The sequence below is a fragment of the Heteronotia binoei genome, unplaced genomic scaffold, assembly GCF_032191835.1.
Source record: "Heteronotia binoei isolate CCM8104 ecotype False Entrance Well unplaced genomic scaffold, APGP_CSIRO_Hbin_v1 ptg000397l, whole genome shotgun sequence".
Taxonomy (NCBI): domain Eukaryota; kingdom Metazoa; phylum Chordata; class Lepidosauria; order Squamata; family Gekkonidae; genus Heteronotia; species Heteronotia binoei.
This window is the reverse complement of record NW_026800027.1, coordinates 250407-264175: the sequence shown is the minus strand read 5'-3', so window position 1 is coordinate 264175 and position 13769 is coordinate 250407. Positions and strand designations below refer to the sequence as shown.

The 13769-nt window shown below is 40.7% G+C and overlaps 1 protein-coding gene across 1 annotated transcript; it reads left to right on the top strand.

Moving 5' to 3' along the window:
- Positions 1–768: 768 nt before the first annotated feature.
- LOC132590623 (proliferation marker protein Ki-67-like) lies at positions 769–12446 on the top strand. Its single transcript, XM_060263596.1, has 5 exons — positions 769–876; positions 1596–3850; positions 4327–4381; positions 6282–10514; positions 12006–12446. The coding sequence occupies exons 2-5, from the start codon at positions 1601–1603 to the stop codon at positions 12143–12145; spliced, it is 6678 nt and encodes a 2225-aa protein (XP_060119579.1). The 5' UTR covers positions 769–876; positions 1596–1600; the 3' UTR covers positions 12146–12446.
- Positions 12447–13769: the final 1323 nt, after the last annotated feature.

Here is a 13769-nt window from a genome sequence, read left to right as displayed (position 1 = left end):
TTCCCTGCTTTGAAAATACAAAAGTGTGATGAAGGCTGCTAACAGTCTGGCCATTTGTAATTGATTTTACTCTGTCTTAACCACTGAGCTCTTGTAAATCTTTGTTCATCCGAGTGCCTGGTGCAAGACTGCCTGTCCTTTTGAACATTGAATTTCCTATCTACAAAAATATGAATGGTGAACTACCTCAAGACTAGGAAAGAATATGCTACTTTATAGGTTTTGAGTATGGTAGGTTTTTATTTTCAGAACAAAGATTCAACTACAAGTTCAAATTTATTTGAAGCTGCATCTTATTAAAAGTTTATTAAAGTAGCTGTGTGTGTCTCGTTTATAGAAGTCTAGTAGTTAAACTTAACTTTTAATATCTGTTCTGGTCACCAGTTCAGTAAGTTGATTTCTCCCTCCCCACTCCCCCTCAAAAGTCCTTTTTTCCTCTCACCTTTTTATGTGTAATGAATCATTGAGAAGGAATACTTTGTCTTTAAGCACAGTTTAATCTGTCTGGTAGGTGCCATTTGTAGATTGATTTAAAATGCCTTCCTCATCTCTAGATATGCTGTTTGAGGTGGCTTTGTGGCAGGAAACTGCCAGGAGCATCAGTCCTTAATACTAAGGACTAAGTTGGACTGGAACTGCAGTTCTTCTGGGGATAAGTAAGGCAAAGAGTGAATTCTTAATACTTATGCTTGCTTTCTCCTATTGGTTACATACAGACAAAATGAGCATTAACTGAACTTTAAATACTGTTTGTAGGGATGACTGAGATGTTCCACACTCCACCGAACTGGAAGCAAGGAAGCCCTTTATCTTCTGTGCAGAAGTCTAATGGGTCAACTCCAGAAGTATCAGAAATTCACACTCCAGAGGAATCTGGTATACATCTTCTTATAATGTACCTAGTGATAAACCTCATGCATCTGTCTTTTTATAAAATTCGTTATCCTACTGCTAAAAATCACAAATGATGTTGTTATTGGTATTTCTAAGAGCTTTCTCTGATATGACTGCTTGGATGAATTTTCACAGTTGAAGGGAAGATCCCTAATCATGGTTGATCCTATTTAGAGTTCTTTCTATGCATTGTCTATTTGAGAACCTTCAATAAAATTACAAGCAAATTTATGTGAGATCTATCAAATTCTTATTTAATGTTTTTGTACAGTATTTTGTTGGTCTTATAGGTTAGATTTTTAAGTTCTCTAGGGTGAAAAAGAAAAAAATCTTGTTTCCCCTGAAATTTTTCCCCAGAGCCTTCATATCTCTAAGTGATTAAGAGCTGGCTTTTTTGGCTTATGGTTAGTAGGTAGGTAGACAGACAGATTAGATATTGAGTGATTGATTTAAGATTTGTTATGTAAGCCACCTTGAGTTCAGTTCCTGGAGAAAGGGGAGAAAATATTTTAAATAAAAACTGGATAAGTGGGAGTCATTTTCTCCTGGAATACATTACTAGTTCAAGAAGCCTGTTTGTTACCAGGATGGGGATCTATTGTCCTTCTTTTCTTAGTAAAAATGCTAACATAATTAATTTTTTAAAAAAGACTTAACATACAATTTACTGAAAGATTTCTCCCATTTTATATTTTTAATAGGGGAAATGACAATGTCTCCTTTAAATCTATCAGTCCAGAAAATTTATGACAATCAAGATGTTGAATCCCCCATCCTGAAAAAAGTATCTCAGATTTCTGCTGTTGGTGGTCGATATGAATTGAAGGTTCCCAGAAGAGGGAATTCCGCATCAGATGAGACTGTAGGGGAAAATAGTTCACTGGTAACAGGTGAAATTGGGGGAATGGAAAAAATAATAAACGATCCGAAAACAAAATCAGATTGCATCAAGACACATTCAGGAACCAAGAGGCTTATGAGGACTCCCAATAAAGAACCAGAGCTGGCAGTGGCTGAGGCCCTTTCAGGAGTCAAGAAGCTGCTCAGGACCCCCAAGCAAAAGCCAGAGCCAGTTGAAGCTCTTTCAGGAGTCAAGAGGTTGCTCAAGACCCCCAAGCAAAAGCCAGAGCCAGTTGAAGCTCTTTCAGGAGTCAAGAGGCTGCTCAAGACCCCCAAGCAAAAGCCAGAGCCAGTTGAAGCTCTTTCAGGAGTCAAGAGGTTGCTCAAGACCCCCAAGCAAAAGCCAGAGCCAGTTGAAGCTCTCTCAGGAGTCAAGAGGCTGCTCAAGACCCCCAAGCAAAAGCCAGAGCCAGTTGAAGCTCTTTCAGGAGTCAAGAGGTTGCTCAAGACCCCCAAGCAAAAGCCAGAGCCAGTTGAAGCTCTCTCAGGAGTCAAGAGGCTGCTCAAGACCCCCAAGCAAAAGCCAGAGCCAGTTGAAGCTCTTTCAGGAGTAAAGAGGTTGCTCAGGACTCCCAAGCAAAAGCCAGAGCCAGTTGATGCTCTTTCAGGAGTCAAGAGGCTGCTCAAGAACCCCAAGCAAGACCCAAAATTGGTTGACGTATTTTCAGGAGTCAAGAACCCACTCAGGACCCCCAAGCAAGATCCAGAGCCAGTTGAGACCCTTTCAGGAGTCAAGAGCCTACTCAGGAACTCTGGGCAAAATCCAGAGTCAGTTGAGGCTATTTCTGCAGTCAAGAGCCCACTCAGGACCCCCAAGCAAAATCCAGAGCCAGTCAAGGCCCTTTCAGGGGTCAAGAGCCCATTCAGGACCCCCAAGCAAGATCCAGAGCCAGTTGAGACCCTTTCAGGAGTCAAGAGCCTACTCAGGAACTCCGAGCAAAATCCAGAGTCAGTTGAGGCTATTTCTGGAGTCAAGAGCCCACTCAGGACCCCCAAGCAAAATCCAGAGCCAGTCGAGGCCCTTTCAGGAGTCAAGAGTCCACTCAGGAACCCCGACCAAAAGCCAGAGTCAGTTGAGGCTATTTCTGGAGTCAAGAACCCACTTGGGGCACCCAAGCAAAGCCCAGTCCCAGTTGAGGTCCTTTCTGGAGTCAAAAGGCTGCTCAGGACCCCCAAGCAAAACCCAGAGCCAGTTGAGTTCCTTTCTGGGGTCAAGAGGCTGCTCAGGACCCCTAAGCAAAACCCAGAACTGGTCAATGCTCTTTCAGGAGTCAAAAAACTGTTCAGGACCCCCAAGCAAAATCCAGAGCCAGTCAAGGCCCTTTCAGGGGTCAAGAGCCCACTCAGGACCCCCAAGCAAGACCCAGAGCCAGTCAAGGCCCTTTCAGGAGTCAAGAGCCTACTCAGGAACTCCGAGCAAAATCCAGAGTCAGTTGAGGCTATTTCTGGAGTCAAGAGTCCAGGCAGGAACCCCGACCAAAAGCCAGAGTCAGTTGAGGCTATTTCTGGAGTCAAGATCCCACTCGGGACCCCCAAGCAAAGCCCAGTCCCAGTTGAGGTCCTTTCTGGGGTCAAGAGGCTGCTCAGGACCCCTAAGCAAAACCCAGAACTGGTCAATGCTCTTTCAGGAGTCAAAAAACTGCTCAGGACCCCTAAGCCAGAGCCAGTTGAGACCCTTTCTGGAGTCAAGAGGCTTCTTAGGGCACCTAATCACAAAGCAGAGCCTGTCAAAGATGGCGTTTGCTCCAAACTTTTGAATAGTGCAGGATTGTTTAGTCTTAATAATGTTACAAAAGACCAAAAGGAAGTAATAGGGTTTGTGGAAGGTATCGAAGGAATTCAAAGTCTATTGAGGACACCTAAGCAAAAATTTGAACCAGTGGAAGATATGATTGGTATTTCCAGGATACTGAAGACACCAAAGCAAAAGTTTATGCCAGTTGATGACTATTTGGGATTGCAAAAACTTATGGCTGAACCTAAGCAAAATTCTCTCAGTGCTGAAATAGACTACACAGGAGTTAAAGAACTATTGGGACCTGAAGATGGATATCTGGTAAGTTGGTCATTTCTGATTCCAACAGTAACATATTGCAGAAGTCCTGTATATAGTCCTAAAATACATTAATGTCATTTGTTGCACACTAGTTTTGTATGTGTAAAGATGAAGGCATATTCCATAACAGAAAAGTCTTCTCTTAATTATCTCTGTAAAGCTTTTGGCATGTTTTCTTCTATTGAAAAATTGTTATATACTTGTTCGGCATTCACACAGTAAATACTGTGAATTGTATGCGCAGTATGGATATAATTCTGATATGAGCTGATTCTATAGTGTAAAATATTCCAAGATTTCTTGTATTCAGTGCTTTAAAGTATATCCAGTGGACATATAATATTTTTTATTCGGTCTCTCAGAATATGGTTCAACAAAGCCTCATGTCACGCTGAGGTGTAATCAAGAATGTGTGTGTGTGTGTGTGTGTGCAGAAGAGCCCATTATGTAACTGAATACCTCTATAACTCTTTTAGGTCAAATTATCAGAAGCTGTGAATAAGCCACATGAGATTTCCAGTGATGAATTTGGTATGTATAAAAATATTCTGGCAAAATCTTTAATTTGTAGCACAAATATAATAATAATAATAACTTTTTATTTATATCCCGCCCTCCCCACATAGCAGGCTCAGGGTGGCTTACAACACATAAATACAGTATACAATAAAACCATAATACATAATACATTTAGATAAAACCATCATTTAAAACAGCTTATATTAAATTAAATTAACATTAAGGTGCTATAACATAGATCTTATGAAATTCTGTGGCTAATAACATCTTCAGCGTATCTATTTTACCTCAGCATTAAGTGAAGACCAATTTAAATAGAATGGTCTTGCAGGCCCTGCGGAACTGGTCCAAGCATCGCAGGGCCCGCACTTCCTCCAGGAGTTGGTTCCACAGTAGTGGAGCTGCAACAGAGAAGGCCCGTTCCCGGGTAGTCTTCAGTCTGGCCTCCTTTGGCCCAGGGATATTCAACTTGTGTATAACTTGCAGCACTTTCAAACAATAAATGACTATTAATTTTAGCAGCTTTAGATCTACTTGCTTGTTACATTCTGTATCAGTGATACTTAGGAGCCATATGTGGAGCTATCTGTTGCTCCTTTGGGCACTATTCTCCAATGTAGCACCTGTTTCATGTTCCAGAAAGGAGAGCAAGCCATTGCCTTATTGGGTTACTTCCATCTTGAACCAGCCACTGTTGTGAAGAAGCTGTGAGCTTCAGTTCTCATGTCAGGGTTGGAAGTAAGGGGCCTGTTCTTTCCAATAAAATCCTTACCCTTTATACTACAGTTACTAGTTTCTGCACTCTCGTCTCAGCACCATCCAGCAAAAGTACAGGTTAAAAGTACAGTAGGGTAGCAGTAGTTTTTCTTCTCTTTTACCAAGGCCAGTTTGCTTTCCTCCAGGAGCATTAACATTCTCTATTCACCTGAGCTTTTTTCCTTCATGCTGAGAGAGCAAGAAGGTTGAGAGGGAAGCCTTTTATTCTGGATATGTGAGCACTCTAGTGGGGAGAGAGAACCTTACATTATCAGAAGCAGTCTGATAATAAGAAAGTTTAGTCAGTAGTCATGTGGTTCTCTGGTTGATGGTAAGTGTGAGATCCCAGTGCAAATCTGAACCACCATATGGGCCTGGGTTGCCAGTATTGACTTAAATCTGTCAGCATATATAGGATGTCAGAAATCTGTCTGTTCAGTTATCTAAGAACCACGGATTGGTTTGGCTTGAATATCTGTGTTTTCCCATGTGGACAGAAAACTATTCCAGAAAGCAGTACTGTTTAGTAACACAAAGAAGGCACAATCTAATACTACTTTCTAAATCCAATTAGAATCAATGAAAATAAGAATTTATATGGCTGGTCCCCAGAACTAAGAGAAGGCATAGGCAGAAGAACCTACAAGCAAGTTAGAATTGGTAGAAGAGGCAAAACCCAGATGTAGTCTGTAAAATATAATTTGATATCCTTGTGAGAAAATGTATAGAATCACAGTGGTTTGCCATGGCAAAAGTTAACTTCAGCCATCTACTGAATTGATTGTATTCTTGTAGTATACTCCTGTGCAATTACCATGAAGTTATGCATGGGGAATTCAGGAAGACTAAAATTATAGGAACACCTGTACCAAAGACATTATTTGTATCTGTATTATCTGTAGGTGTTGTAGCCTCTTGTGAAAATAAGAATTCCTAGTATTGTATGACAGCATCTTTGTTTTTCCAAAACAAAATCATGAAGCCATGCAAACTTCTGTAGAATTCTGGGGTTAATAAAAACTCTTCTAATATAATATACTCCTAAAATACATTAATGTCATTTGTTGCAGTCATTGCCTTCTCACAAATAACTGATTATGTAGGATACAAAATATTTACTGCTTTTGCTCTTCTGAATATTATTTATTAATTTTAGAGTGCAAAGAAGATGGTCCTGAAAGAGAAGAGTCTTGGCAAGAAACAGGACTGGAAGATTCATTTGAAAAAAAATCTCCAAATGCAATGCCAAGGAGGCCTGATGATGGTCATGATTACTTGGGACACACTTCATGTAGCTCACTTAGTGACGTAAAAGGGGGACATGTAGAAAGCATTGCAACAGTTCAGCTTGTATCAGAAAAATACAACTCAGATGGAATGGATTTCCAAAGTGGAGCTGTTGTTGATTTTTTTGAATCATCTGCACAGCAGGGAGATCCAGTGAAAATAAATGCAGAAATACCAGAACCATTGGCTTCAGTTAAAAAACCTAGAAAAGAGAAAGCTGGTGAATCCAGTTTTACAGAAGAACATGATACAACTAAGATACCAAGGAAAACAAGAAACACCAGCAGAGCCAAGTTAGCTAACCGTATGCAAACTGATGAAAACTTTGATAAGGTTCCTGAAACTAGTCAACCGAAAGAATCAGAAAGTGACCTCTCAGCACTTAAAAATGAGATAACAGAAGAATTAAGGAAAAAATCTATGGAAAAAGATGGTAATATGGCCTTCAATAACATAAAACATGCTCAGGAACTATTGGGACTTCCAAAACAAATGTCAGTTGAAACACAGCCATCTGTTAACGGGAGAAGGGTGGTGGATAAACTAAGTAGGCAAGCTGAAGAAAGCTTGCATTTAGAAGAAAATGCAACAAACCAAGAATATACAAATCAGTTCATTTCAAAAACATCTCTGAGATCCAGAAATCAGAAAAACAAAGATGAACCAAAGTCTGAATTTACAAAACCAAATCCCCAAGAAAAAATGCAAAGCTTAAACCTTGAAACTTCAAAGAGAAACTCTGGAAATCAGCAACTTAAAAGAAATACAAGGCGGAGAAAAGCTACGGCAGTAGAAACAGAAGTGGAAGCAGTTGAGAGTGAAAAACACATGTTGCCTAAAATTTGTGAACTGGAAACTCTGGAGAATCATCCAACAGAAATGAAGGATGGTGCAGTGAAGAGGAGAAAGGTTTGTTTTCTGCTTGAGAGTGGTACTTCTGAAACTCTTGAAGAGAAATGTGTGTTTGGTGGCAAGGGTGGTACGCAACAAAAACAATACAATGCATTTTCTGAAAGAAACACTTCCCCTGTAAAAGAGAATACATCACAAAAGAACAAAAAGAAAGCAGCTCCTGTTGTATCACCAGCACTTTGCATCTCGTTTTCTTCAGAGAAGCAGGCATTAGCAGAGATCTCTAAAGAGAGGGGAAACTTTACTCTGGAAAACAAGGACCCAGCCAGTTTTGCTCAAGGAGAGTGTTTACAAAAAATTAACTTTGATGAGAATTTGAATGAAACCCAAGTGATAGCCTGGGAAAATATGCAACTATCTGTTGAGCATAGTGCACTAAAAAGACAAAAGGTAGCAGTAGCAAAGAAGAACCCACCTAGGAGAGGTAGAAGCAGAACAACTTCTCCTGAGCCACCCACTGAGAATGGAAGTAAAGTGATTCATAAAATTGAAAAGCAGCCTATGAGTGTTGAAAATGCTAATTTTTCAAAGGAAAACCAACCAAAAAGAGGTAGAGGGAGAAAGATTGCCCCTGTATCCCAAACACTGGGAACACTTACTGCTCCTGAAGAGGACTTATCAACTGACAGCTCTGTTTTTGTTCAAGGAGAGTGTTTGCAAGGCACTCAGAATGAAAATAAGTTTCACGAAGTCCACAAAGCATGCTTGGACAATACTCAGGCTGTTGTAGAACACATTCTACCAAAGAGACAAGAGGTAGCAAGAGGGAATTTGCTTCATAATAGCAGAAGTAAGCAAGGAGTTTCACATGAACCAGCCATGGAAAATGATAGAAAGAATCCTGATGTTGAAAACCAAGATATGGTTGCTGAAAATGCTTTTACTGAAAAAGAGAATCAACCAAAAAGGGGTAGAAGGAGAAAGTTTGCCTCTGTGACCCAGACCCAGGAAAACCTTACTGTTCCTGAAGAGGACACATCAACTAGTAGACTCAGTTATGCTCAAGAAAAGGGTTTGCAAGATATTCAGAATGAAGGGAGTTCTACTGAAACCCAGAAGGTAGTCTTGGACAATACTGAGTCTTCTGTAGAACACATTCTACCAAAAAGGCAAAAGATGGCAAGGGGGAATCTGCCTCAGAGAGGTAGAAGAAAGCAAGCAGTTTCTGATGAACGACCCACAGTAAAGGATAATAAAAACACACCTGATGTCATAAACCAAGATAAGGTTGTTGAAGATACTTTTACTGTAAAAGAGAATCAGCCGAAAAGGGGCAGAGGGAGAAAAGCTGCTGTGCCCCAAATACTTGAAAGTGACAATTTCCCACTATCAAGCAAAAACAAAAATGGAGCAGAAGAGCAAGCTGGAGCTTTAAAAATGGCAACTACTTTGAGTAAGAATCTTAAAGAGGACACATCAATTGGTAGGTTCAGTTTTACTCAAGAAAAGTGTTTACAAGACACTCAAAATGAAGAGCATTCTAATGAAACCCAAAAGGTAGTCTTGGGCAATATTGAGTCCTCTGTAGAACACATTCTACCAAAAAGGCAAAAGGTGGCAAGAGGGAATCTGCCTCAGAGAGGCAGAAGAAAGCAAGTAGTTTTTGATGAACGACCCACAGAAAAGGATAATAAAGACACACCTGATGTCGTAAACCAAGATAAGGTTGTTGAAGATACTTTTACTGTAAAAGAGAATCAGCCAAAAAGGGGTAGAGGGAGAAAAGCTGCTGTGCCCCAAATACTTGAAAGTGACAATTTCCCACTATCAAGCAAAAACAAAAGTGGAACAGAAGAGCAAGCTGGAGCTTTAGAAATGACAACTACTTTGAGTAAGAATGTTAAAGAGGACACATCAATTGGTAGGTTCAGTTTTGCTCAAGAAAAGTGTTTGCAAGTTACTCAAAATGAAGAGCATTCTAATGAAACCCAAAAGATAGTCTTGGGCAATATTGAGTCTTCTGTAGAACACATTCTACCAAAAAGACAAGTGTCAAGAAGAAATCTGCCTCAGAGAGGCAGAAGAAAGCAAGTAGTTTTTGATGAACGACCCACAGAAAAGGATAATAAAGACACACCTGATGTCATAAACCAGGATATGGTTGTTGAAAATGCTTTTACTGTAAAAGAGAATTTGCCGAAAAGAGGTAGAGGGAGAAAAGTTGCCGCTGTACCCCAGGTACTTGAAAATGACCATTTCCCACTATCAAGCAAAGACAAAAGTGGAGTAGAAGAACAAGCTGAAGCTTTGGAAATGACAATTACTGCAAATAGTTCATCCCATAGGGGCAGATGCAAAAAAAGCTCAGTTCCTGCTGGTAAAAAACCTAGCATGGTTGATAATGTTAACCAGAAAGAAATGGCTAGTGAGTTAAAAGATGTGACAAAAGAAAATGTATCCAAAAAACTACCTGTTCATGAAGCCTCAACAGAAACAAATATCCAACAAAGAGCTACTGGTAGCAAGTTAACACATGTAAAATGCAAAAAGGTGTCTGCAGATTCTCTCTTTGAAAACCAGTCAAAGAGGAGTCGAGGGAAAAATATTGTTCTGGCATTCCAAACACCTACCTCTCCTGCCCTCAAAATAAGCATCACTTTGCCGTCATCAGACAAAAATGAAACTGCCAGGGAAAATCAAAACTTATATACAGAAAATAATGCTACTGGAAAAGAAAATTTATCAGTAAATGGCAGAAGAAATAAGAAAATAGTGCCTCGTTCCACATCTGCCAGAAGAAAATGCAAGCTTCCTGAAGAGAAGGATGAGTGTCAGGATAAACCAAATGTAGATATGGAAAAGACAGGTATATCAAATGACAAACAGAAGAGAACAGTGAGAAAAGTTGGTGCCTCTAAAACAACCTTTTCTGAAGAAAAATGTGGATTGCCTGAAAGCAGTGATGGTATTCTTAAGGATCAACAAGTGATTATGGCAAATACGATTTCTGAGATGGAAGATGCCTCACAGGGTAGGAGAAAGCGAGTTCTTAAGGGAAAGAACTTACTAAAACACAGTGACCAAAACAACAGTAACCAAAAGAATGATCTAGAAATCACACTTCCTCAGGGAAAAGAAAATTCATCTAAACGAGGAAGAAGGGACCGAGTCAGCACTGAAGCACACAGAACTATATCTGGCATGAAGCAATGCCCCTATGCAGAAAAGATGACATCAGCGCCTGAAGCAGGTATTACAATATTTTTCCTCTTTCTGTTCTAGAGAGTTGTGTTCTTAGAAGATGACATTGTTCTCCTACTTGATTCAGTATACTTAGTGTAAACATCAGTGTTTGCATGAAAGTGAGAGGCTGGTGATACACTTGAAACATAAACAGCTAATATTTAAAACTGCTTATGGATAGAGGTCTTTTGAGTACATTCAAAGGAGTTGCAAGACTGTTGGTATGTTGTTTGTGACTAATAATATGCAGCTAGGTTCTAGTTTGAGATCTCTTGTAATCTACTGAATTTGTTTATGGGACATTGCAAGAACACCTCACAGGATTCACTTTTGTAGATGTGAATTCTGCATTAATGGTTCTTTTCTCTCCCCTCCCCCTTTTGCTTGCTTGCTTCTTTCTCCTCTCTTCTCGAACATTCTTCCCCTATTCCTCATTCCCTTCTCTTTATCAGTCTTTCTCCCTATATTTCTCCCTCTACCCTTATCTGTTCTTACCCCCTCTTTTGCTTCCTTCTTCATTGATCTCCTCCTCCCCTATGTCAACCTCCTCCCGTATTAGTACTCCTTCCCCTTCTCTGAGAATACTTATTCTTTCTTCCCCTCTTCCCTGTCAGCCTATTTCTTCCCCCTTCCTTGTCAATATTCTCTCCCATTTCTTTCTGCCCCTTTCTTGCTTTACTGGCCTAATCAGCTGTGGTGTATGGAAGCTGGTCCAAGCCTGGAGCTATTCGCCTGTTGCTGAGCCAACTGCAAAGATTTCAAAGTTTTCTTTAAAGAGGAGGAGGGGCTAAAGTTCATGAGAAAAATCTGTTTAGTGTCAGTGGTGCTCAAATCCATGGATTTTGATGTCTGCAGATGGGGACACGCTTGAGAAATAGATACATGCTGCAAGTTCTTGGGAAAACTTTTTGTTCCCCCAGGGACAAATGGAAATATGTTGTGTATATTTTCTTGTCAGAGCTTCACTTTACTTTTTAAAATCTGAAAAGGAATTATGCATAACTTTGCACAAAAAAATAGTACTAAAGTGTATGGAATCTGAAAGGCTTGGTTTTACTTAAAGTAGTACAAAACCACCCACTACTGGAGCACTGTTCTTCAAGTAAATTTCAATCACTGCGAGAAGACTGGGATAACTAGCTAGGAATACACCATAAGCGGGCTTAATCTTTCCCGTTGGGAAAAATAAGTGGAAAAGAAGGGTTGTCAACATTGTAGTAAACAAAAAGAGTTCTTTTTAAACATTGAATTAGAAATGGTCTCTTCTACATCCTGATAATTTCACTATGGCTTTTTGCCTTGTACTTAACTTAAATTCAAGCATCCTCTTTGCATTGTTTGCATTCTTCCCCGATTGATCATTTTGCTGTTCATTTTATGTGCTTTATGTCTTCTGTATCAGGTTCATTAGCCAAAAATAGCATTTTGGTAGGGTCAAATGCAATTTTTGGTATAGAAGCTTGACTTCTGAAACGTTCCCTGTCTTGTTTTCAAATAGAGAATAGTGGAAGTACATTACAGAGAGGAGGAAGAAGAAAGAAAATGAAAGAAGAGCATATCTTAGCTACCACTGAGTCTGCTATAGAAACTCAAACCAAGATGAAGGCAAATAGAAGAACAAGAAAACGAGTATTGTAATCTTTGATAGTGGGCTCTGTAATTTTTCTTCAGAGTAAATGGATGCACTTCCAAGATTGTTTAATGCACAGTTGTAAAGTATAATCTGGATTTAGATGAATACATTCTACTTTGCAGAACATACTTCTTGCTAGTAGTTGACATTGAAATTGTCATGCAAAGCTGTGTAAATTAATTCTTAAATATTTTGTAGGAAATAAGCAGCAGGGATAAGGGAATTGTCTTAAATTTAGATTTTCTTTTAAATATAAAATGTTGTTAAAGTTCTATATTTGTTTAAAATTAAACCTTTTAGTAATAATTCTGTTGTGGCAAATCTGACCATCCTGATTGATTGGGACTCGGTGGGAATGAGGGGTTTCAGTCTTTGGCCCGTCAAACTATCAATCAAGAGTTCTTGCATACTATTGGTTGAGACTGCTCCTCTCTCCCACCCGAGTGGCTGTTGCTAACCAGTGAAGCTGATTCTGGCAGTTACTGTGAGAACACTATTGGTCCATCACATGTTGGTAACTGTCTCTGGCCTCCCATTGGCTGACTCCCCTGCCCCCACCTACTGCAGAACACACTGCCAAAAGCAGTCTTATCTCAGAGACAGCCACATCTCCAACTCTTCTCTGTGTCCACTCTGTCAACTCGCCTCAGAAAGGGATGCAGAGCCTACTGGGGCCTCACGAAAGGCCTCCCAGCACACGCAGCCTCCAAAAGCCACAGAAATAGTCACAGCCACCAGACCCCACTGAGAGTGTTTCCTTAGAGCCCATGTCTGCCTCCTGGGAAGTGCTAGCCAGAGGTTCTTCCTAGGCAACCCCGCCTGCTTTTGTCAGGAAAAGAAGAGGCCTCGGGAATAGATTGCTACCCTCCAAATCAGTTATTTTTCCAAGGATGGGAAGAGAGATCTGTTGTCTGGAATCCAGATGGCAGACATCAGCTCCTCTTGAGGTGGGAGGGGGACTGAATGCCTTCACTTGGGTGGGTAGGAAGATAGCAAGGGGGGGAGGAGAATCACCCATAGGCCTTTAGTGGTACCTTTCCAGATTGGTGGGAAATCACTGGAGATTCTGTAGTGGAGTTTTAGGAGGACATAGGAGTTAGAGCTTCAGAGAGGGTCTGCCAGACCCAGGTTCTTGCTGTGAAAGCTGACTGGGTGATTTTAGACCAGTCACAAAGTTCCAGACCAACCTGCCCTGCAGGGTTGTTGTTCAGATCAAAGGTGGGGGAGAGGAAAATGAAGTAAGCTGCTTTGGTTCCCCCTCACACTGGAGAAAGGCTATCCTTTTCCTATGTAGAAGCTGCAGGGAGGGTGAAGGTGATGGAAACCTGAAGTCAAATAGGTAGGGTTGCCCACTCCAGGTTAGGAAATTCCTGGAGATTTAAGGGATGGGGCCTGGAGAAGGTGGGGTTTGGGGAGGGATGGAACCTCAGACAGGTACAATGCTATTTCCTCCTGGAGAACCACTGTTGCCAGTCTCCAGGTGAGGGCACAACTGCTCTCCAGATGGCAGAGATCAGTTCCCCATGAGGTGAGGGGGATTGAATGCCTTCACTTGGGTGGGAGGGAAGACAGCAAGGGGAGGGCACTTGCCCAGCACCACCTCCTAGATCCTGCTGTATTTTTCTTCAC